This window comes from Maniola jurtina, chromosome 1 (genome assembly GCF_905333055.1).
Source record: "Maniola jurtina chromosome 1, ilManJurt1.1, whole genome shotgun sequence".
NCBI classification, from domain to species: Eukaryota; Metazoa; Arthropoda; class Insecta; order Lepidoptera; family Nymphalidae; genus Maniola; species Maniola jurtina.
Window position 1 is genome coordinate 5,491,519 of NC_060029.1, and position 23,442 is coordinate 5,514,960.

The 23,442-nt window shown below is 36.6% G+C and overlaps 2 protein-coding genes across 7 annotated transcripts in view; one reads left to right on the forward strand and one right to left on the reverse strand.

Annotated features, from left to right (window-relative positions):
- Positions 1-1,216: 1,216 nt before the first annotated feature.
- On the reverse strand, positions 1,217-5,172 carry LOC123865369 (elongation factor Ts, mitochondrial). Of its 5 annotated transcripts, none has more exons than XM_045906368.1 (5): positions 5,034-5,162; positions 4,503-4,551; positions 3,254-3,403; positions 2,247-2,498; positions 1,217-1,825 (listed from the first exon to the last, which is right to left on the reverse strand). In XM_045906368.1, exons 2-5 carry the CDS (start codon positions 4,530-4,532, stop codon positions 1,301-1,303), a joined length of 957 nt encoding a protein of 318 aa, XP_045762324.1. In that variant the 5' UTR covers positions 4,533-4,551; positions 5,034-5,162; the 3' UTR covers positions 1,217-1,300. The 5 variants fall into 5 exon arrangements, with proteins under 5 accessions (XP_045762324.1, XP_045762354.1, XP_045762347.1 ...); XM_045906398.1 differs by lacking the exon at positions 4,503-4,551 and adding an exon at positions 4,103-4,229 and having other exon boundaries at positions 5,034-5,154; XM_045906391.1 differs by lacking the exon at positions 4,503-4,551 and adding an exon at positions 4,103-4,255 and having other exon boundaries at positions 5,034-5,153.
- The window catches only part of LOC123865250 (dynein axonemal heavy chain 7), a 42,026-nt gene continuing 23,141 nt past the window's right edge, over positions 4,558-23,442 (forward strand). For both annotated transcript variants that reach the window (XM_045906210.1, XM_045906202.1), the window contains exons 1-34: positions 4,558-4,968; positions 6,091-6,336; positions 6,861-7,065; positions 7,735-7,870; positions 8,026-8,192; positions 8,810-8,963; positions 9,685-9,834; positions 10,381-10,572; positions 10,966-11,094; positions 11,887-12,134; positions 12,820-13,041; positions 13,647-13,728; positions 13,815-13,939; positions 14,020-14,197; positions 14,295-14,416; positions 14,843-15,127; positions 15,493-15,615; positions 15,696-15,849; positions 16,191-16,417; positions 16,759-16,903; positions 17,762-17,890; positions 18,349-18,511; positions 18,919-19,034; positions 19,581-19,740; positions 19,980-20,116; positions 20,356-20,586; positions 20,692-20,857; positions 21,097-21,242; positions 21,372-21,497; positions 21,626-21,748; positions 21,830-21,990; positions 22,326-22,497; positions 22,818-23,000; positions 23,268-23,399. In XM_045906210.1, the coding sequence (XP_045762166.1) occupies positions 6,117-6,336; positions 6,861-7,065; positions 7,735-7,870; positions 8,026-8,192; positions 8,810-8,963; positions 9,685-9,834; positions 10,381-10,572; positions 10,966-11,094; positions 11,887-12,134; positions 12,820-13,041; positions 13,647-13,728; positions 13,815-13,939; positions 14,020-14,197; positions 14,295-14,416; positions 14,843-15,127; positions 15,493-15,615; positions 15,696-15,849; positions 16,191-16,417; positions 16,759-16,903; positions 17,762-17,890; positions 18,349-18,511; positions 18,919-19,034; positions 19,581-19,740; positions 19,980-20,116; positions 20,356-20,586; positions 20,692-20,857; positions 21,097-21,242; positions 21,372-21,497; positions 21,626-21,748; positions 21,830-21,990; positions 22,326-22,497; positions 22,818-23,000; positions 23,268-23,399 (5,409 nt within the window). In that variant the 5' untranslated portion in view covers positions 4,558-4,968; positions 6,091-6,116. The remainder of the gene's footprint in view (positions 4,969-6,090; positions 6,337-6,860; positions 7,066-7,734; positions 7,871-8,025; positions 8,193-8,809; positions 8,964-9,684; positions 9,835-10,380; positions 10,573-10,965; positions 11,095-11,886; positions 12,135-12,819; positions 13,042-13,646; positions 13,729-13,814; positions 13,940-14,019; positions 14,198-14,294; positions 14,417-14,842; positions 15,128-15,492; positions 15,616-15,695; positions 15,850-16,190; positions 16,418-16,758; positions 16,904-17,761; positions 17,891-18,348; positions 18,512-18,918; positions 19,035-19,580; positions 19,741-19,979; positions 20,117-20,355; positions 20,587-20,691; positions 20,858-21,096; positions 21,243-21,371; positions 21,498-21,625; positions 21,749-21,829; positions 21,991-22,325; positions 22,498-22,817; positions 23,001-23,267; positions 23,400-23,442) is intronic.

Here is a 23,442-nt window from a genome sequence, read left to right on the forward strand (position 1 = left end):
CAGCGGCTGGTCGATCGCAAAAGCAGCAGCAATCATAGCTACACTCGCAATAATTATTGTTGTGATTGGCTGAATTCATAGTAGGTATTCTTGCTGCAAAAATGTATTTCAGCAAATACTAAGAAAGTGTCGGCCATTCAGAGGTGATTGCAATCATCACGTAATTGTCAAATTACGATACTTACTAGATTAGCACGATATGACATTATCGTCGAATCTTTGAAAAGTGCAACCGTCGAGTTTCTTGCTGTCTCTTCTTCTCGGTAGGACAAGCATTATGAACCAGCAGTGGCAGATGCATTTGACGATTCAAAAGTACTTGTAAAAGTTTGTTTGAATAAAAATCTATCTGTTTTTATTTCAATTACAAAAAAAGATAGGTGGCGTACATAATAAAGAAGTAGGTACATAGTTCTAATTTAGAGATTTTTGTCTCTAAATTAGAACTCTGTCCTCTTTGTTTTGAAGTAAAAACTTAAAAAAATATTTTTTATTGACTCTCTTGACAACAATCGAATGATTTTGATACCTATATGAAAAAAATTTAAAACATGTTGATTCCAGATTCCACTCTTTGTTGATTATAATATTTAAAAAGCATATTTCTAGTGAAACTTTTACAGTAAATAATTTAATACAATGTACACCGATGATGTTTTAGATAAGGAGAGTGAGAATGAGGACAAAAAACCAAAAGAAAGTCTTAATGTAATGAAAAAATCGTTATCAACTGTTGGCTTCCAAAATAATTCTGAGAATCAAAATGCCAGACCACTGCCTTTGCGCTCTGCACAATCTTTTACTGGTGCTGTAGAAGAACTTCGACTTTCTAATAATTTACAACAATTAAATTTGAACAGTGGTAATCCAGTTTCGGCGCCTAAACTGGCTGCCATTTGTCCTTGGTCTGGGCGCTTTCTACGACCAGCTGTAATAATGCCTTTTAGAACAAGAGAACGAAATACGTACGCATTACACGTTGTATCACCTGAAGTTCTCCACTATCACGGTTATGATTTCGAACCTTCTCAAATAGCCATGTATTGGAAAAAGGATTGCAGGAAATTTCTATGGAAAGGGTCAAAAGGCACTTTCTGCAGATACAAGCAACAATCATGATGAATTTTGTTACCATACTAATATTTAGGCACTGCATTTTATTCACTTTTATGTAAATCAATTTTTTAAAGTGATATACTTCATAAAAAATAGTTTATTGTTCGACAAATAAATTTATTACCTATTAACTTCATTTCTATTACAGCTGATAAGTCAAATGATTTGCCTCTAACAATAACTATTACTGAAGGGTCTGAACTGTGTCTAATGGCTGTTTCTCAACACCTGGCATTTCAGCTTCTGGTACTTCACCGCATGAGAACCTTACGTAATCTAGAACTTCAACTTTATTACTCTGTAGAACTTCATCAACTGTATAGGAAGGGTCTAACAAATACTCCTGGAATATGAGACAGGTCTCATCATCAGAGTTCTTGGCTGGTTTGTCTTTTTCTTTGTCACCTATTTTTCTCGGCGCACATCCGACAATATGTTGGCATATCTGTTTACCAACATCTTCTATGTCATTGGGTTGTTTGTAAGCCAATAGAGCTCCATATTTACCCGTAGAATAATCGCTGGGTGTAGCCGGTGCTGGGTGGGTGTAGGCAGTAATTTTTACGTCTTTGCTATTCGCTTTCCAGCACTCTGCTCGTCGTAGGATGGCGTTTTCCCCGACAGATCCAATAAACAGCGCCAGTACTTCTGACATCTTTTTGCCTCCTTCAGCTGATAAGTTTCCAAGTTGCTCACTGTCTAACTCCAACTGTAACCCAAGAATTTAAATTAAATTAATCAATCTGTTAATTTTTCTCTGTCGCATTCTTCATTGCTTTGGTTGTGCCCCTTTTCCATCAATCACATCATGGTAGTAGTTTGGTTGGAATAACAATTTGGTGGATTGCCAAATCTTTTCCATTCAACTCAGTACATGTACAGCTAAGAGAACAAGATTTCAACTCTTAGGTTTCTAGTTAAACTGGGTAATACACAGTATTTACTAAATTGACAAAATTAAAAACAAAACTCCTTTGGAATAATAAAAAATTGCAAAATTACTAGGGTTCTTACTAATAAAGATTTATTCACTATTCAGTCATGATTTTTACACATCAAATGTATGGCAGAAATACATGTGTAAGTAATGCATAAATTTTTATTAGTAAGATGGGAAAAATATAACTTACCTTTGTGATATGTCCCTTGGATTGCAAGTGAGTATGTGCAAACTTGTAACATGCCAATGTTGCATCTTCCAGAACCTTTTGGAACTTGTCATTTTTAGCCACAAAGTCTGTCTCACAGTTGAGTTCTACCAGAGCCCCATGGCTCTTATCGTACTTCACAGCCACGAGACCTTGGAGAGCCTTTCGCCCGGCCAGCTTAGTGGCTTTGGCCCAGCCCATGGCTTGAGCTTGTTCGTTCAACCATGCTTCTGCCTGTAACCAATACATACCTAAATAAAAATTTGTTTTTTATTACATAAAAGTGAGGTAAAAAGGCTGTGTTATAACACTAAAATCTTACTTGCAATATATGTATAGTGTCATCTACAATAATAATAATAATTAATCAGCATAAGAATAAGTAAAATTAGTCAAATATTAGTACTTATGTTAAAGTCATAATTAACTACTTAACTTGAAAATTATGTTAAGGATTACTGGATGCATAACATTTGATTAAATTTTCTAACAGCTTTTGAAACTTGAAACTGCTTAGGCACAATGCACCGCTGCAGAGTTGAGTGGAAGCAAGCAGTAGTGTCTTTTTCATAACAACTTGCTTTATTAACTTTGATATAGCAAAGCTGCTGTGCATTCTTTGAATCTCCTATCTGACTTGTTTTCACTATACCAATTTGTTATCAAAAAGATGCTCTTTAGCCAGGGTTGGAGAAAAAAGAGCATTTTGAAACAGAATTAAAAACATGTACAACTGTTAAATTTTTTTAATAAAAACATGCAAAAGTAAAACACTCAAATGCCAACCCAGGCTTTAGCTCCACTTCTCTCTATACTATGTGTAATGTGTTGAATCTTAGAAGTTTGTTTGATTTAACATTAACAGTGTTACTACTAACTATATCAGACAATGTTTAAATATGACACTCCATTACAATAGGAAAGAAGAGGTGACAACAACTGGTTTAAACATTATCTAATGTGCAAATTGCAGAACACTACAAATTCACCTTATCAGAATCATTGTTATTCATTTCGAGTGCCTTTTTGCAGTTAGCTATAGTGTAGCCAGTCTTCTTCCTCAACTTAGCCAGCAGTGAGGACTCAGCGGCGCGGCAACCGGGACTAATGTGAAGTCTCCTGACCAGTTGTAGTATCATCTGAAATTAGAGACCATTAAATTATAGTTAACTTTATCAGATCACATTAGAATCTAAGAGCACAGTCTCACTGGGTATTATAGCATGGAGCTGAAAATCTCAAGCCTGTATGGTGCATAAGCAAACAGATTAAACCCACGGTTCACAATAAATAGGGAACTTCTAACAAAACGTTTAGGCCTCAACATTACTGGTAGGCATCAAATGTTAGTACATTTGATGCAGGTAGTCTTAAATTCCCTTAATTTAAAAAAAAAACCCCTATTTTGCTTTGATTTTACATCACCATATCCTAATATATGACATATCGTCAAATCAGGATCTAACAGAGAGTTCCATTACTCTAGTTCTACAAAGCTGGGATTTGCTGTAACATGTTTGTAGCCACCATAGTGTAAGAATTGTGAAATTGTATCATGTTTAAGGGTCCTATTATAAAGTATCTAGTGTCTAATCCCAACTGCCAATACAATTAAGTAATTAGGTATTGGAAATTTCGCCTGTTTCTTTATGAACATGTACATTAATTATTGACTTGGAACTATTTTTGGTATGTGTTAGTACCAATTTACCTGCAAAGAGGTAACCTACTTAGTGCTTATTTACAAAATAACCTTTATTAAGACAAACAGTAAGCTAAAAACTAAATTATACCTAGTGAGACTGTGCTCTAAAGTTCTGATAATGGGTAATGCTCACTCAATAAGACATAATAATGATGACTACAGCTGTGTTCCTTTTATTCTATTAGTTGCACTCAAACACTATGATACAATGCTTAGTTTAAACTTTGAACAATATTTTTACTGATTCATACACTGAAAAACTTAAGTAAATATCACTACAAGATCACTGTTTAAAATTAATGAGTAGACTTTAGTATGAAGGTTAATAAAACAGACCAACTTTAGTCTTATGTGATTTAGTAGTGGGCCTTAATCATTTTGTTATGGCTGGGCTATTATGACATCATGAGCTATAGTTGTTACGTTATATCAAGGACAAACTTTACTATAGCTAGGCTAAGGCAAGAGCTGAGTAGCAGTTATAATACATTGCTATTGCTAAGCTGGTAGGTATTGTATTCAAAACAAATTACCATAGAATAGGATTTGACTGCTTGCTTCATAATTTATAAACTTTAGATCCTATAAAAGCACAAAGTTTGCTATATTACATAAAAACGAGTGTTTTGCATATTTTGAAATAAAAATTTGGCACTATAAAGATCTCTCGTTAGAGAGTAGTATATAACTTGATAAAGTTTTTTTTTTAAATTCACGGGATAGATTTGTAAACCTACTAAAACTATTATAAGATAAACTTTTTTGATGGAAAAGTTATCATTGGCTGGAAGCTTTATTAAAAAAAAGTAAGCTTGTTGCCATGGAAAAATCAATAACAGTTTCTTCATCGATCTCAACAAGTTTCAAATTATTTATTTAGTTAGTTAATAGTAATTTATTTATCGTTAATTCAATTAAAATTAAGCTATTACTTTCCTAGATCTAATATTTAACAATAATTAAAACCAGGATACTGCGGTTAGGTATTCACTTTAGAAGGTAAGATCGGTTTCAATTAAAAGTTTATGGAGCTGAATGCTACAGTAAGGTTGAAGTAGACTTACAATTAAATTATTTATAATTGCACAGTTATTCACAAAATATCACAATACACAAGTAAAATATAATTAGAAACTGAAATTCACATTTCACAATATCAAATTGAGGATGAAGAAATTGACAGTGTCATGTGTCATATTGACATTTGAGCCATTTGTCAAATTGACTTTGACGCTTGACAGTTCTTTTACCAAAACGTTTATTTTTTTTCTTTAAATCTGGCTTTACTCTGAGTAGCCAATGTCAAGTTTGTGATATTTTCAAGTTATTGAATTACATACAAGTATGGACTCCGTCTGCGCCGGCGCCCGCCGACATACGCACGGCGCCCCTTTAGAGCGCTTCCCAGTCAGTTCCACCACCAAAAAACACCAACTAACACAAAAACCAGCCACTCTTAACAAAAAAAAAAAAACACTCCAAACAAGCACAGCACGCGCGCCAGCAAACGCCATCACAGACGAAGTCCTTCATTTTTATACATAGCTGTGTAAAATACGAGGACTTCGTGTGTGTTGGTGTTGGCTGGCGGGCGTGCTCTACCTTTTTGGAGTGTTTTTTTTGTTAAAACTGACTGGAAAGCGCTCTAAGTGCCGTGCGTATGTCGGCGAGCGCCGGCACAGACGGGGTCCATAATTGTATAGTTTAACTAACTTGTTACAAATAACTACAAACTTGACATTGGCTAATTTTTGTAAAGCCAGACAAGAGGGGGGTGTAAAATACAAAATGTACTTTACATTTGACTTCACACTATATAACCACACTAATTATTAAAATCGAAAGTTTGTGTGTATGTGTATACATGTGCATGTTTGTTACTCTTTCACGCAAAAACTACCGTCCAGATTTGGCTGGGAATGGAAATAGATAATATCCTGGATTAGCACATAGGCTACTTTTTATCATGGAAAATCAAAGAGTTCCCACGGGATTTCAAAACCTAAATCCACGCGGACGAAGTCGTGGGCATCAGCTAGTATTTTTATATAATTTATATAGGTATATGTTATGGTTTATGCAGTTAACAATAATTTAATTATTATAGTTTTATTGTTTCAGTCAGTAGGTATAATAAGAAATAGAATATGCAGCGAGGTAAGCCAACGCGTAAAAAGGGACAGCCCGGACCTTCGTCTTCCGATGTTAAACTGCCCAAAATACCAAAAACTCAGATGCCGGAAGACTTTAAAATTAAGACTCGACCCCTGTTTTCACTTCCAATGGAAATTTTGAAACTACCCCCGCCTACGACAAAGGCGGCGAAATTACAAGCTTCTAAAGGAGGTCCTAGAAAAAGATCCAGCGGTAAATTAAAACATTTTGATAAATAACATTTTATGAAGTAATGATAACAAGCAGGTTACTTGGTAGTTTTTAGGCTTCCTGGATAACAACGAGACCCTATTACGAAGCCTTCGCTATCCGCCTGTCCGTCAATCTGTCAGCGGGTTGTATCTTATAAACCGTAAAGGTCGAGAGTTGAAATTTTCACAGCTATTGCCACTTTAATAATAATAGGGCTCCGTTTTTATTCTTTGGGTACGAAACCCTAAAAACCAAGACGCCGAATTTCAAAATGATCGCAATGCAAATTAAAAAAATCTGCACAGACCTAACTACCACACACCACATATTATATCTCCACAGTGATAAAATATCTTGTACGATGGTACGGAAATCATGAAAAGGAAACCTACTAGAAACCTAGGTAACTAACCTATCTAATTGGCTACCCCATTTCAGAATTTTTTAGTGTCTCAAATTGTACTTATTGTAAAGAAGGTATTTATTTTTCTTGTAAAACACGTTCAAATATCCCTAAACTCTAGTGATGCAGAGCTTTACAGCTATGAGAAAAGCCAGGGAAGATTTCAGAGCGAAGTTAATGAATCTGATATGCCAATCGGCTCCTGGTGAAGATGGTGATGCAATTCCGTCGGGCGAGGAAAAGAATATGTTGAGATATTATTACTATTTGCGATACGGCATAGACACTATACATGTTGCACCGCTGGATAATAAAATGATTTTACGGTGAGCTGGTGTAGTTGTAACGGTTATTCCCTTGGTGCTGATTGTAAAGGTTGAGATACACATAGCTGGGTCAGCACATCATCATCATAAATTCATCGCCGCCGTGCCCCGGCCTCCTTTCGAAATGAGAAAGAAGGGTTTAGGCTATAGTCTGTCAAACTGGCCCAGTGCGGTTTGCCAAACTTCACACACCTTTGAGAGCATTATGCTATGGAAAAATGGGCCGGCACATGTGATTAGGCATTTTAATGAATAAGTTACAAAACGTCAACCAATTTGTCAAAATCGGTTAAGCGGATGGGCCGTGAAAAGGTAACAGAATGACGGACACTTGCATTTATAATATTAGAATGAATATGTTCGACTTTCATTCAGCGAGACCAATCGGCTAAACCACCTGGGTTTATTCAATCGTTCGGTTTTACAGTTGATTCCCTGCTCGCCTGTGCCGCTGAAAATCGGACGTTTCATTTTTAAAATATTCATCTACCTACACAATTATTATTGTAGTAGGTATTTGTTGTACCTATTCGAGTCTACCACGAATACCTACTATGAGTATGTGTATAGAAATCCTTATACCTAAGGATTTCTATACACATACTATTCCTATTTTAAGATCCATTAAGTTTTTCGAAATAATAGATACATATTAAACCCCTTTTGCAGAGTTCACAATTTAATATCAATAAAACTAAAAAAATGGAGAGAATGTCTACTTACGGCCACAGATGAAATGCGTGAAGATTTTATGATGAGCATGAAAAAGGCTATCGTCGATTTCGTACTGAAGGATCCTAATACGGTTAGATTTAGCCTCATAAAAGTCCAGTTACTAACCGCTTCAAGGCATGGAATTTGGAACACATAACGCGATGTCACGCGTTGCGAATTCATATCGCGGTTTTGAATAATCTGTAGGGTTTCAAGTTTTAACTAATTTATAACTTTATACTGCAGGAAGAATCCCTAGATGACGAAGATACACCATTGAAGAGAGAGTTGGCTTTGAAAGACGATGCTTGGCGAAACCGCTACGCAGTCGCTAGGAGTTACTTGCATAAGAACCTGCATAGCGTCAACCCGTGCGTAGCCCAAGTGCTACAGATTTGGTGGAAACAATATAAGTAATTTCCTTATATATAACGTTCAATCATCATCATCATCAACAACAGACAGACATCCATGACATCCATCCATACAAAAAAGCCACGGTCTTACGACGCCTGAATCCAGCGGCCTCTTGCGACTTCCTCCGCCCATCTAGGAGGTTTTCCAACGCTGCGCTTCCCGGCGCGAGGTCACCATTCCAGTACCTTGTGAGTTGTGACCCTAACGTCTCTATCGGTTTTTTGAACCTGCCCATCAGATTTTTGAATCTGTGACCTTTCACGGATTTTGTTGACAAGCAGTGATAGTTAAGACTTCGGCCACCTATTTGGGCGTTGTTATAGGTAATTGTTAAACATAGGTATTTTCAAACCCATATCGCTTGGTTTATGAGTTGACTAAATACTTACCTGATCAAGGGTAGGTATGGATTTAATGTAGGTAACTACCGTATCCATTTTAAAATTAGCCACTCCCATCTTAGACTTCATCATCACTTACCATCAGGTGAGATAGCAGTCAAGGGCTAACTTGTATCAGAATATAAAAAAAAGCACATTCCTAATTAAATAGCAAGCGATATAATTTATGTTCCACTAAAAACTGGATTTTAAGATTTAAAACCTTCCTTTAGTGACCTGCGGTTGATCAGCATGAAGGACATAATGACGACTAACGAGGCATACGAGCTACAAGACTTCTGCTTCGTGTGCAAGCGCCACATCGAGGCGGCGGGGAACGTGCTGTCGATGCAATGGCTGCCTACTCTACAGGCGGTCTTTTTACAGGTATTTACGGTGTTGTTCACTTGGTATCACGTATAAAGCCTGGATAACAGCACCTAACAGGGATGTGTCTGCTCAAGGGCGGTTCTACCTACTTCTCTTATCTACAATCCTCGAAACCATACGTTGAGTGTTGAAATGTGAGTGCGAAAATTGCTGGATGGAACAACCACCCCCGCCGTTGCCCATCACTTCGTCGTCATCGTCATTATTATCCACAGTCAATATGCATTCACTGTTGAACATAGTCCTCTTTTAAGGAAGTAGCACCAACGTTGCCTATCCTCGTAAGTAGATACTTACCAGATCCCATCACTTTACCTAGCCGCCAAAAAGATTGATAAATTACCTAAAAAAAATATTTGGGAGTGCATTATGTTCTATTCACTGACTTGACGTTTCTCTAAACATAGATTTTCAATGCAGGCGGCCTTAAACCTGTTGTGGCGCTTGCAATTATATCTCGGTTGCAGGATTTACCAGAAAAACTGCAAAATAAATTACCATTAAGTATCTAGCATTATGATGATGACGATTCAAAATCATCAAAACGTAGGTATACAATGAGCCTGTAAGCTTTCAGATAATAATAGGTACAAGCTCTATGTAAAAATAATTGCGGAGCCCCCAAAAATAGTACCAGAAATAATAATCTATTACAATGCTTGATAGAAGCAAATGAAAACGAAAAAGAGGAATTATTAAAAAAAAATCCTTTCATCAGGGCAGTAAGAAAAAGCAGATTCCGGATCCGAAACAAGTAATCAGAATGAAGAAATTTTATAACTGTTTATCCTGCATCATGACATACAACCTTCAGACCCTGTGTCTTAAGTCGATGAAGGACTTCACGGATTACATCCTAGATGTTGGGGTATGCCGTTAAAGATATTATATTTTTTATTTAAAAAAAACGACTTATAATAGACTAAATCCCAATATCTCAGTACTTATCAAAATTTTATAGAAAGGCAAAACATATTGAATCAAAGCATGTCGCATGAGTTTTTCTGTACTTTCCCCTGTTCATTTTCATTAGAAATAGTTTTGAATAATAATAATTTAAATAGTATCTGGCTGCTTAGTGGTTTGAGAATTTAAAAAAAATCTAAAATACTTAAATAAATAAAAGTTACAAGTTTACTTCTGTTACCCAGCACCTCATTTAAATTATTTTCTTTTGTTTAAAATAGGCAAGTACTTAGTTCCTTGCCTTAGCTGTTTCGAAATTCGATCAATCTCTTCAAGCGGTATTTTGAGACTGTTAAAGGGTTTTTTTTAATTTAATAGCAGTAGCCATACGCCTGATACATGAAATTAAGATGAATAAGGATCTTAGAAGTTCTAGTATAATTTATAAATTATTAGTTCTACTACTACTTAAATTACTACTTAGTAATTATTATTGTATTCCTTCTAGGGAATGAATCAGGGGTTTGTTGTCAATTTGGCCTTCAAAGAAGACGCCATAGGCTTTGAACCGACTTTCAAGCAATTTCGCGATCAGCTGTGCCTTTTATATGACTTTATAATTGATGCATGTAGACAATCTCCGCGATTGGAGACGTTATTGTATCAAGACTATGTTATTACAAATAGAGCAACTCTCCGGGTATGATTAATTTGCTTTACGTACTGCTAAATAATAAACTAGCTTTTTCCCGTATCAGCGTGCATTTTTTAAAAATCCTTTTAGATATCTCACAGTTGTTTTTAGGAGGGGGTGTTTAAGCTGCCATTGATTCATAAGTCAGCATTTTTTTCTTTTTGAAAGAATCTATTGTCCGATTCGGCTTCGTCCGCGTGCATTTAGGTTTTGAAGATTCAATTCAACTCAAAACACTTTTTAATGGTCTACGTTATAAAGAGACCTTAAAGATAAAATCATAAGCTATTAGACGTATTTACGTTGATATGTCAGTCAGTCCATAATTCAGATAACCACTCAACAAATTAATATTATTACAATTAATAAAATTAATACGTGTATTTTACTTGAACATAGCCTATAATTGACAATGATATTGTGGAGAAATACAAAGCAAGTGTGGCTGATTTGATAAATGAACAGAGAATTGGACCTGAACTGCGCGTACAAGATTTCGATAGCTTCGTGTGTCTACTCAATGGAGAGGTAATTCATTAATTATGTGTTATTTGGAAGTATTGAAATTTTACTGCAAAACCTCCAAACAGCTGTTGCGAAGCTGAAGGTGTATCGGCGGGGCTTATACCTAGTTCGAAAAACCGATCTAGAGGTTGTGGCCCCAACTCCCAAAATGCTAGAATAGTGAACTCGCAATTTATACCACAGCGTTGGCTAACCTCCCACTAGGTGGATAGACGACATCAAACGAGTTGCAGCGAGCCGCTGGATTCAGGCGGCGGCAGCGGAAGATCGGGGCGTGTGGAAGTCCTCACTAGATACCTATATCCAGTTGTGGACGTCTATCGGTTAACGATGATGACGAGAGTGATGATTGCAATTTTGCACTATCGTGTTTCGTTTTGCTTTCATTTCCAAGTAGTACTTAGATAGAAGAATATACATCACACGAATATTATAAAGGCGAAAGTTTGTATGTGTGTGTGTGTGTGTGTGTGTGTGTGTGTGTGTGTGTGTGTGTGTATGTTTGTTACTCCTTCACGCAAAAACTACTGGACGGATTTGGCTGAAATTCGGAATGGAGATAGATAATATCCTGGATTAGCACATAGGCTACTTTTTATCCCGGAAAACCAAAGGGTTCCCACGGGATTTCGATAAACCTAAATCCACGCGGACGAAGTCGCGGGCGTCAGCTAGTGTTTCCATACTTCCGAATGATTTAATCATTTGTACTTAGTTGAAATTCTTCAAAATCCTATTTTAACCCCTTATAAATATTGATGTATTTACCTAATATTGTTTTTTTTTGTAATTTAGTCTCTAGATGAAGTTGAAAGATTTATAAACTCTGTACCCGAGAAAACTTTCGAAGAATACTGCACAGAGGCTGTCAAATACGTGACCGTGGCAAAGGAGATACCTTCCAAGTTAGAGGGGACTATTGTGATAGGAATGTTCCGGATGCAGAGAGGTGATCTAATTAACACGCTGCGTGGGGCAGCCACGAGGCTCGCTAACACGTTACTGAGACGGATGACTGAGGATTACCAGAATATGATTAAAGCGTAAGTAATATCGATTTATATAATGTCGATAGTAAAAAAATCATAATGTACGATGTTGAGAACAGTTAATCAAAAATTTAAAATTAATTTATTTCACGTAGGACAGATGTTTCTTATGATTCTACCACCGCCGTCTTGTCGTTCGAAAAGCAAATAGTTTCCACGAAACTTTGTTGCCATAATGAACTAATTTTATTATTCAAGTTACGGTACATTACGTGATATGACCAATTTAACATCATGGCCTTATCATGGTGAAATTGACGATTAGTGATAGCATAATATCTTAGCAGTTATAAAATATTATAATAGCAGTGGGCTAGTGGCTAATACTTCAGCATCCTATTTGGGGGTTCCAGGGTGCGACTCGGGCATGCACCGTAAACTTTTTTGAGTTATGCAATTAAATTCACTTGATTTAAAGGAAAAGGAAAACATCGTGAAACCCTCACAAGCCTGAGAGTTCTCCATAATGTTTTCAAAGATTGTGTTAAAAGTCTGCCAAACCGCTCGGCGAGCGTGGTGTTCGGTATGACCTTGTCTTTCTAGGAGGAGACTCGTGCTCAGTGATTAGCCAGCATGGGTCCAAAATTATAAGTAAATTTTTAAGCAAGCAGGTTTCCATAGTTTCCGGCCAAAACTTCTGCTTCTCATCGATTTATAAGAACTTCAACTCCTTTTTAAGGATTTTCGACGAATATTCATCGATTTCCAATACTTTGCTCACTCCACCGCAAGATACGGCCGCGTTAATGGACCTGATCGAATACAACAAAAAAGTGGAAGCGACACTCCTTGACGTGATGGAGGATAAGCTACGGAACGTGTTGCGATATATTATATTCTTGAGCGATTATACCGCGTTCACTCCTTTAGAAATGAAAGCGAACAATCAGTCCTTCCACTGGTAACTTATTCCTACTTACCTACCCCTTATAATATTTTTTTAAGATACTGCGCCCAGTTTGAAGGCTATAATATTATATAATAGCCTAGATATTGTATAATCTGGAATAATGTAGGTACCTTACGAATGTTGAAAGAATTTATCAAATAGGTAAAATCCGGAGATTATACCCTCCAAACACATACAAACTCACAGTCTCTGTAAATATTACTCAGTGTAGGCTAGATAGCTGGTGCCTGGAAACTTTTACATATAAGAAACCTTCAAGCAAAGTTTAACTCAATCGGATGAACGATGCGTGAAGATAACGAACAAACAAACATTATTTTTTATAAGTTTATGAAATTACTAGCTGATACCCGCGACTTCGTTCGCGTGGATGTAGGTTTTTTAAAATTCCCGTGGGAACTCTTTGATTTTCCGGGATAAAAAGTAGCCTATGTGCTAATCCAGGGTATAATCTATCTTCATTCTAAATTTCAGCCCAATCCGTCCAGTAGTTTTTGCTTGAAGGAGTAACAAACATACACACACACACACACACACACACACATACAAACTTTCTCCTTTATAATATTAAGTGTGATTGTTATTGTTACGAATAGGTATGGACGCATGCCTGGAGTAGTTGAAGAATGCAAAGCAATTTGTGAACAAAAGAAAATTGAGTATCAAGAGTTACTGCAAGTAAGCTATCATACCTACTTTTATGTCTAGAAATTACTCATGATTACGATGGATATACCTACCTAATTTGTTTTACTTTTCAACAGGTTCGAATTGCCAAATTCATCGATGACTTAGAAATTTATAGTGCTCAAGGTGAAGAGCTCCAATATTGGGGTGACATCGATGAATTGTCTAAATACGTGACCCGCGCTCGACGTTTGGATGAAAAGTAATAAATTTTCTGAATATTTTCGTAATTATCATTTAAATTAAATTTGCCGGTCAAAAATTTATGCTTAATTTTTTTAGGTTAGCAAACGCTTTATCTAAAATCGACCAGTTTAATGAAGAAGAAATCGCATTTGGATGGGAACTATCGCAATATCCGAAAAGGAAAGCTATTTATGATAAACTCGTACCGTTCAAGAAATTATTCGACGCAGGTTATGAATTCTTAGAAAAACATAACACTTGGATGTCAGCAAGGGTAAATTTTTTTCAATGATTAATGGTCATTTTTATAAAAAACACATACATACAAATAAAACCTGCAGTTGTTCTAAACGTGTTTATTTTTTATATAGGTAGGAAGCTTCGACCCTGAAGACATAGAAGGCGATGTTAGTTATTTTTATAAGACTGTGTATAAACTAGAAAAATCATTTCAAGATGTTCCCGCTACGTTCCAATTAGCTCAATCAGTCAGGTGGGCACAATCATATTGAATCAATAGAGTCAGTATGGCTATGTTATGTGCTGTGGTTTCTGCATGCCTTTAACGGTGTTTGGGGGCACCTAGTTTTCCAGTGGTGGGCTGATTCGGCGGACACCCGCTGCCAGAGTAAGGAGGAGTTGCCGACCCCTTGTGTTCCATCGTCAGCGGTGAGATGGAACTTCGTAAGGTTTTTAGTCGGTAAGAGTCAAAATTCAGAAATAACCATCGTGTTCCCCCGTGGCTGGTGATATGCATGATGGATTTTTGTCACAAAAAAAGAAGAATGCTGCCAATGATCCAATTCGAGATTCATTCATCGCATTGCCTGGTTAATTTCTTTGCACGTAACAGATTCAAAGCATAAATAAAATATAGAGACACTTATTTACTTATCAGTTTTGCTTTATACATTTTTAGAATGAAAATGGAGGAGTTCAAGACACACATGCCGATCATTCAAACACTTGGTAACCCTGGCATGAAACCGAGGCACTGGGAGAAAGTTTCAGACATCGTCGGGTTTCCGATCGTTGTAGACGAAGAATTGTCTCTAGCGAAAGTTATTGACTTTAATCTAGTCGATTATATTGAAAAGTTCGAGAGCATCTCAGAGGCAGCTACGAAAGAAAACAACCTTGAAAAGGCACTTGATAAAATGATAAAAGAATGGGCTGAACTTAAGTTCGAAATTTTGCCTTACAAGTACGTAATATTCTAAATAATACATTACTTGACTTTATACTTCTTGAATCAATCAATCGGCCTGTTTGCGTCCATTGCTAGATATAAGCCTTCCCTGGATCGGTCACCATTCACAGTCCTTCCGTCAATCCAGTCAGCTGTAGGATATTCCACACTGCGCTTTCTGGTACGTGGTCTCCACTCCAGAACACTTCGGCTCCAGCGTCCATAGGTTCTGCGACAAACACTGCCTGCCTATTGCTATTTCCATTGCTTGCTTATTAGTTATTTAATTATTATTTCTTAAATAAATGATTAAATTATTATTTATTCAATAAAATACTAATAATAATTCATCACTGGTGATCAATCAAGTCTGATTTCAGAGATACCGGAACTTACATTTTGTCAAGTGTAGATGAAATCCAGCTATTATTAGATGACCACATCGTTAAAACACAGACGATGAAGAATTCGCCATACATAAAACCGTTTGAAGAGATTATCATGTAAAGTGTCTTTTTACAGTACCTACAAAATTGTAATTTAAAAATGATATCTAAAAATTATGATCACAAAACTATTTTAGTGATTGGGAAGGAAAACTAATACTGCTTCAGGAAATTTTGGATGAATGGTTGAAGGTTCAAGCAACATGGATGTATTTGGAGCCTATCTTTTCGTCTCCTGACATTCAGCAGCAAATCCCAGAAGAAGGACGCCGATTTAGTGCAGTCGATAAGGTGATGTGTAAAATACAACGCTTTGATCCATCGAATGGGTGTTTCAAGAAACTTTTTGGTGTTATTAATGAAAATACTTATTTTCTAAGGATCCTAACAGTTGTTTTCAGAGTACAAAGAATTAGACAAACGACCTAAATGAGATAGGACCGTGGTCTAAAGGCACTATAAGGGTGTGATAACCAAAAAGATACAAATTCAATTCCTGAAGGTTCCTCAATTTTTGGCAATATGTTCACCGTATAGACTGTCAGTCTCTTCCAAAAGTCTAGTAATAAAATTTCCATTGTTTGTCCTTCTCCTGTGGTGATTAATTTAATTTATACTCTTTCGAATAACAGATGTGGCGTGAAATAATGAAAGCTGCATATACCGAACCGAGGGTGTTAGACGTGATCACCATAGATAAGATGCTGGATCGACTGCGCAAATCCAATAATCTACTGGAGATGGTCCAGCGAGGCCTCAACGCATACCTCGAGAAGAAGCGTCTTTACTTCCCACGCTTCTTCTTCCTGTCCAACGACGAGCTTCTAGAAATCCTTTCTGAAACTAAAGATCCAATGCGGTACGTATCTAGTTTATTTAAAAAATCAATTAGTTACCGAGTAAATGTAAATCAATGGTGGTATAACGCGTACGTACGAATTTTGTTCCCATGATAAAGTTAGTTCTGGGTTCCAAATTCTCAAATTTGATGCTGCTATTGCACTACCCACATACACCATGAGTATTCAGGATCTGCTGATTTGAATTGATGTTGTAGATACCAAGTATGTTATGCTTACTTTGTTTTCATTAAACTTTGGGCTCCTCAATCCTGATGCCGCAGAGGTAAAATGTCCACATAAACCCTAAAGATGGATAATTTTCAAAGTTTGTAAGTTGTGACTTGTTCATATATTGCAGTGTACAACCTCACCTCAAGAAGTGCTTCGAGGGCATCGCAAAGCTTAACTTCACTGAGGACTTGGTGGTGACGCACATGAAGTCCTCGGAGGGAGAAGTCGTACAACTTACGATGACCATTAACACTGCGGCTGCAAGGGGACAGGTATTGTCTTATAGAGGTTTATAATATAGAGAATGACTAAATAGACTTAACCTTGACTGTGAAAGACGTCGAATTTACTATTATTATTCAAGAGGAATTCAGCTGTCAAAACTGCTCTTCTTCTTTTTTGTCTCTAAAGACCCAAGATATTGAAGACTAGCTGATGCCCGCAGCTTCGCCCGCGTGGATTGGTCAGATCCCCTGCAGCATCAGGATTGAGGAGTTGGACTCCAAATTTTTTATGAAACAATGTCGCAAAGTTCCTCTATCGATTAAAAAAGAAATGACGCAAATCGGTTCAGAAATCTCGGAGATTTCGGTGTACATAGGTAGAAAAACACAACTCCCTTTTTGAAAGTCGGTTAAAAAAGTAGCCTATGTTACTTCCTGGTCAATTCTCTACTTGTCTGTGAAAATCCCGTCAAAATCGGTTCAGCCTTTCCCAAGATTAGCCTTTTCAAACAAACAGACAGACAGACAGACAGACAGACAGACAGACAGACAAAATTTTTAAAAACGTGTGATTCAGATCGTTCAAATAACCATATGACCTTAATATGCGGTAGTTATTTCGAAATTACAGACAGACACTCCAATTTTATTTATTAGTATAGATTGCAGTGAGCGCGATAACTTAAACTTTTAACTCCAGACCTCTGCAAACTGGCAATGTTGAATTTCAGTTTAGCATTTTTATTAATGCTTCACCTCTACGCGGGAGCTGAAATGAAATTGTTGATTTTAATTAAACTCGCTATCATAGGAATAAATTGGTTACTAAAATCTGTGTTATAGTACCCATACTAAGCTTACCAGGCAGGTAGAGAATTTAATATTATCTTTTTATTGCTAAAATAGGTAGAAAAATGGTTGTTAGAACTAGAGAAATCAATGAAAGCATCCGTCCACCACGTCGTGGCACTTTCATACGACAACTACTTGGAGTGTCCTCGCGAACGATGGGTCCTGATCTGGCCAGGACAAGCTGTAAGTAGCTTGTACTCGTAAGTCTTACCAATACTCCTCGCGCTGTTCTAGGTCTGCATCTGCGTATCGAAGAAACTGAGTGTTAATGTAGGTACTCGTATTATTTTTACCTACAGTTGACAATAAATTATTATCTTACTTCCCCAGCTTCCTTCGGATAGAGTTTTTAAAACCCTTTCTTAGTAAGTAGATAGTTATGGAGAGACCTTCACGCAAACTCTCCAAGTTTTTATACCTAGCAGATTGAACTGTAGGTACGTTTAAATGTCAGTTACTTAGTGTCTAATTTTATACCTACCCTACATATAATATTTGACAATGAAGCATCGAGCATTGCAGTGTCAGCGGAACTTGCATGACGAATGTTATGCTATTACATTTATTTCCCTGCTTACTATGGCTGAAAAACAAGTATTGGAGGATATAACGTAAGTGTAATCAGTGATGTTTTTCCATAGGTGCAATGCATAGCAATGACGTTTTGGACATCTGAAGTGACAGACGCGATTCACATAAGCGTCAAAGCCATGAGAGATTATTGGGACAAGTGCAACTACCAAATATCTAAAATCGTAGATCTTGTACGCGGTGCTCTTAGCTTACAGAACCGGATCACTCTCGGTAATTAATTCAGTTCAGTATTTTTTATTCCATTTTTCACTTAATTCTTCTAACTTGAGTTTTAAGTAGGGTTTGGTACAACTACGTGGGTGAATAATTCATGGTATTACAAAAGCCTAGATTAAGAGATCCATTCGACGGTAATATGTTCTGCATCAGCACATTCCGTATTATCCAGTCTGTCGCATAAGGTTATCCGTCAGTTACAGCAATGACTGCAAAACTGGCATCCAAATATATGGTGTAATGGACCCCATAACCAGTCATATGTATTTTTGAAGATGACTCATATAATGATAATTCTCTTCCGTCGATTAGTAATTCATCGATCATGGAATTAAGCTAATTTGAGCGAGTAGTTTCCGTCTAATGAACGTAAGTTAAACAACACTGAGCGTCCGTTGCAGGTGCATTAGTAGTGCTGGATGTGCATGCTAGAGATGTGCTCATGGAACTGATCGACTTCAATGTGCAACTTGACAATGACTTTAACTGGCTGTCGCAGATTAGATACTATTGGGAGGCAAGTGAAACATTTGAAAATGTTAAAATATTCTCATAAAAAGGCGCTATTTTTTACTGTACGATTTTGTATTTCTTTATTAAAAATAAAAACTGCATAAAAAGGTCAATCATTATAAAAGATAATGAATGAATGAATGAATGAATATACTTTTATTGTACACCACAAAATTAGTACAGAAAAACACATACAAAGCTCAACAAAATATAGGTACAATTTGGCGGCCTTATCGCTACATAGCGATCTCTTCCAGGCAACCATAATGGTCCAAAGGATATAGCTATAGATATTAGAGGTAGGTGGTGCAAGTATACATTTGATAATGTTAACTTGGCATTAAAAAATATATCACAATCAAATCATTACATTAAAAATTGGAGCAACACATAGACTAGATCAAATGGTTCTTTGAACACGCGCAGGATCCTCTCACGCAAAATGTTTTTATTGAGTTAGTAAAAAATCGCCACTGACTAAAATTTGCATATTGTTGGACACTTTATCAACAACTTAAAACTTTACATTTTGATATACAAAATCTTTCAGTTGCAAGAAGACGACAATAGCTGGCAGATAGCAACACGCATGATCAATTCACAACTGATGTATGGCTACGAATACCTGGGCAATACTGGTCGGTTGGTGGTTACGCCTCTAACCGACAGATGTTTTAGGACTCTCTTCGGAGCTCTACATTTGAATTTAGGTATATTTATTACAGGATATGAATTTAAAGACTCCGACTTTACCTTATTAGTCTTTGTGCTTGTGTTATCTTATTAATCAGGGTATTAAATTTTAAACCCTTTATTTTCTTTTTTAATATTAAGGATATCGAGAAATAGAACCCGTATTTATTTAGATTATAGATGCATCGTCAATTATGTTTAGGTAAGAATTTGCTTTAATTTTATAGATACTTTGATTGATCCAATCTTTTAATAGGTGGAGCTCCCGAAGGGCCAGCTGGCACCGGGAAGACTGAGACCACTAAAGATTTGGCAAAAGCGGTTGCAAAGCAGTGTGTTGTATTCAATTGTTCCGATGGTCTTGATTACCTTGCTCTTGGCAAGTTTTTCAAGGTGCGTTTACCCCTTACATATTATTATATCGTGCATCTTCTAAAATTATATAAAAGTATTGATCAGTTTGCTTCGAGGAATCAAATAATAGGAGACGGCTTCATTTCACGGACATTTTGAATCAAAAGTAAAGAGACATTGTTACGTCAGGGCATCTTCTATTGAGTGGATTCGAATGATTCAAATTTAGCTTATACCGAGGATCTAAAGTATAAAATCTTAAAATCACACATTTTTAGGGTTTGGCATCATGTGGTGCTTGGTCATGCTTTGACGAGTTCAATAGAATTGATCTCGAGGTACTGTCCGTGGTAGCGCAGCAGATTTTATCCATCCAGCGTGGAATCAACTCCGGCGCAACAGAACTTCTATTCGAAGGGACTTTGCTAAATTTGGACAAAACTTGCGCAGTTTTCATCACCATGAATCCTGGTTACGCTGGAAGATCAGAATTGCCGGATAATTTAAAGGTAAATATTAATTAATCACACTTTAAGAACTTGTAGTTATTCCATCTGTCCACAATCCCTTGACAATTTGATGTTTATTTTACCACGCGGTTTTTTCTTTTTTAGGCGTTATTCAGATCGGTGGCTATGATGGTGCCAGACTATGTGCTAATATCAGAGATAGAACTGTATGCATTCGGATACCTCAATGCAAAACCGTTGGCCGTCAAAATTGTCGCCACTTACAAGCTCTGCTCCGAGCAGCTCTCGTCCCAGAGCCATTACGATTACGGTAAATTTTTATTAGCAGATCAGTCATGCTCATATTGTGTGCCTTCTTCTAGCTAACCTGCCTGATGCTTTGTGTATGTAAGTTCCAAGGTGGTCTATGTCCTTTGAGAAATAAATACTTTGCATAGCGATACAACATCTAATAATAAGTGTTTACATAGTATAGTATATAAACTAAAGCTGAAGCAAAATAATGAAGTCCAAAGATGTCATGTTACAAACATCATATTTCTGATTCAGGTATGCGCGCTGTGAAATCGGTACTCCGCGCGGCCGGTGCTCTGAAGCTGCGATACCCTGATGAAGTGGAAGATGTTATTTTATTGCGTTCCATTAAAGACGTCAATCTTCCCAAATTCTTAGAGCATGACGTGCCACTTTTCATGGTAATTCATCATCATCGATTACTTTATTATTATGTACGCTGACAAGAGAGTTAAATATTTAAGTTTATCCTGTAATAAAATATTTTCAAACGTAGTAAAACTTTATGGTAACCTTTAAATCTATTATAGGGTATCATAGGAGACTTATTCCCTGGATTACCTTTGCCAGAAGCAGGTCTTCCACATTTAATAGCTTGCTTGAAGGAAGTATGTGGACCCCTTAATTTACAAGCCAATGATTTCTTCATAGAAAAGGTGAGTAATAATTTCTTGTCTTTTGAGTAGTAGTCATAAGATTAGTGCTTTAATAAGGTTTTTTAAAAGCAGCATAAGGATGATCTTTTAAATGATATATTATTTGATGTACTTAAGTCTTTTTATAGGTTCTCCAGCTCTATGAAATGATTCTTGTAAGACATGGTTTGATGTTGGTAGGATTTCCTTTCTCTGGGAAAACCAAATGCTATCACGCCCTTGGTAATGCATTGGGATTGGTTGCGGAAAAGGTAACTTACCATATAAAAACAACTCTCACGCTTTTGTACTACTAGTAGTTTGCCATTTATTGCTTTCAATGACCAATTCAGGGTTTGATGAATGAGAACGCAGTAGAATGGACGGTCATAAATCCAAAGTCCATAACGATGGGACAGCTGTATGGACAATTTGATCCTGTCTCACACGAATGGTCTGATGGCATTCTTGCTGTCAGCTACAGAGCTTTTGCGGTTTCGACTAATGATAACAGGTAAACTAGCAGTAACAGTAAAGCATGGAAGGTTCAGGTGAGCACGAGTTAAATCTTTGTTTTCTGACCAGATTTTTGCAGATTGATCTATAATCTATATGATTGAATGATAAGTCAATGTGGTGGACTGATTGACTTTCAAATGCCCAAGTGCATTCCATTATGTTGGCAGACGAACGTCTTCTGATCAGTCTCGTGACATGATTGTTCATCAGTTTCGTTACAACAAAAAGTCATGATGTCAAACTGAGGATGTAGCTTCCGTATGATGCTTTTGTAAAACTAAATAGGAATTTTATTTTATCCATATTTAACGAGTGCTATTTGTTATACAGAAAGTGGCTGATTTTTGACGGTCCAGTAGACGCGATCTGGATTGAAAATTTAAACACCGTATTGGATGATAATAAGAAGCTTTGCCTTATGAGTGGGGAGATCATCCAGCTTGCACCCACCACCAACCTCATCTTCGAGCCTATGGACCTCGAAGCAGCTTCGCCTGCGACAGTATGATATTCTTATATACAGAAAAAAAGAAAGAAGAATTTTGTTCTATGCGCAATTTTAAAGTACGCGACGGACCTTACCTTTTTCTGTACACGTACCAATGAGAGGAAAAATAAAATTGTATGGGATGGAGAATGACATTTGCATTTTTCACTATGCAGTCCGCGAGTTTTTGTGCAATTGAAATCGTTCCAAACAAAGTTTTTTGTATTGTATGATTTTGTAAATATCACTCAAAATGTAATTTCCATAAATTTTAGTATAGTTTCCGCCAACGTTCGAGCGCGTGGACAGTGAATTTGGACTTTCATCTTTTTCAGGTGTCACGTTGCGGTATGATTTACATGGAGCCAAAGGGCCTGGGCTGGAAATGCTTGATGGATTCATGGCTCAATACGCTCCCGGCAACTTTGCACGGCTTCAATCGCAACTATATTCGTATTCTTTTTAATCGTTTCATGCCACCTTTGCTTTGGCTTGTTGAGCTTTCTGGGAAAGTCAAGGTACCATACCATGTTGAAATATGCTGCATTGTTTCATAAAACATACTTTTCACAAGCTTAAAAGACATTTAGATTATACCTATGATATATTATATTCTCAAGTAGGTAATACTTTAGCATTTACTATGTCACATTTTGTTGCTAAATTTTACTATCGAAAATGATAAAATCACCTTTGCCACAAAGTAAAATACTATCTTCAAAAACAAAATACATACTTAAATTTTAATTTTTTCAAACTTTAAGACTATTTCTAATATTTTTCAGCAAATGTATGTAACGTCACGTAGTAACTTAATAAATGCATGTATGATGCTTTTTGATACTTATATGGACGATTTCCAAGATGAGAAATATGTTGAAGGCCTTTCCGACCTCGATATTAGAGCTCAACTTGAGGTAATTTGAAACAGTTTTTTCATTGTTTGTTTTTGATGTTTCT

Bases quoted from the DNA above. Each gene is read 5' to 3' on its own strand.
- LOC123865369 (XM_045906368.1), bottom strand. From the start codon at position 4,532: ATGAAGCAAGCAGTCAAATCCTATTCTATG. The intron at 3,404-4,502 runs GTAATTTGTTTT...CTCTAATTTCAG, and splicing joins CAGTCAAATCCTATTCTATG to ATGATACTACAACTGGTCAG. The intron at 1,826-2,246 runs GTAAGTTATATT...CTTGGGTTACAG, and splicing joins CCAAGGGACATATCACAAAG to TTGGAGTTAGACAGTGAGCA.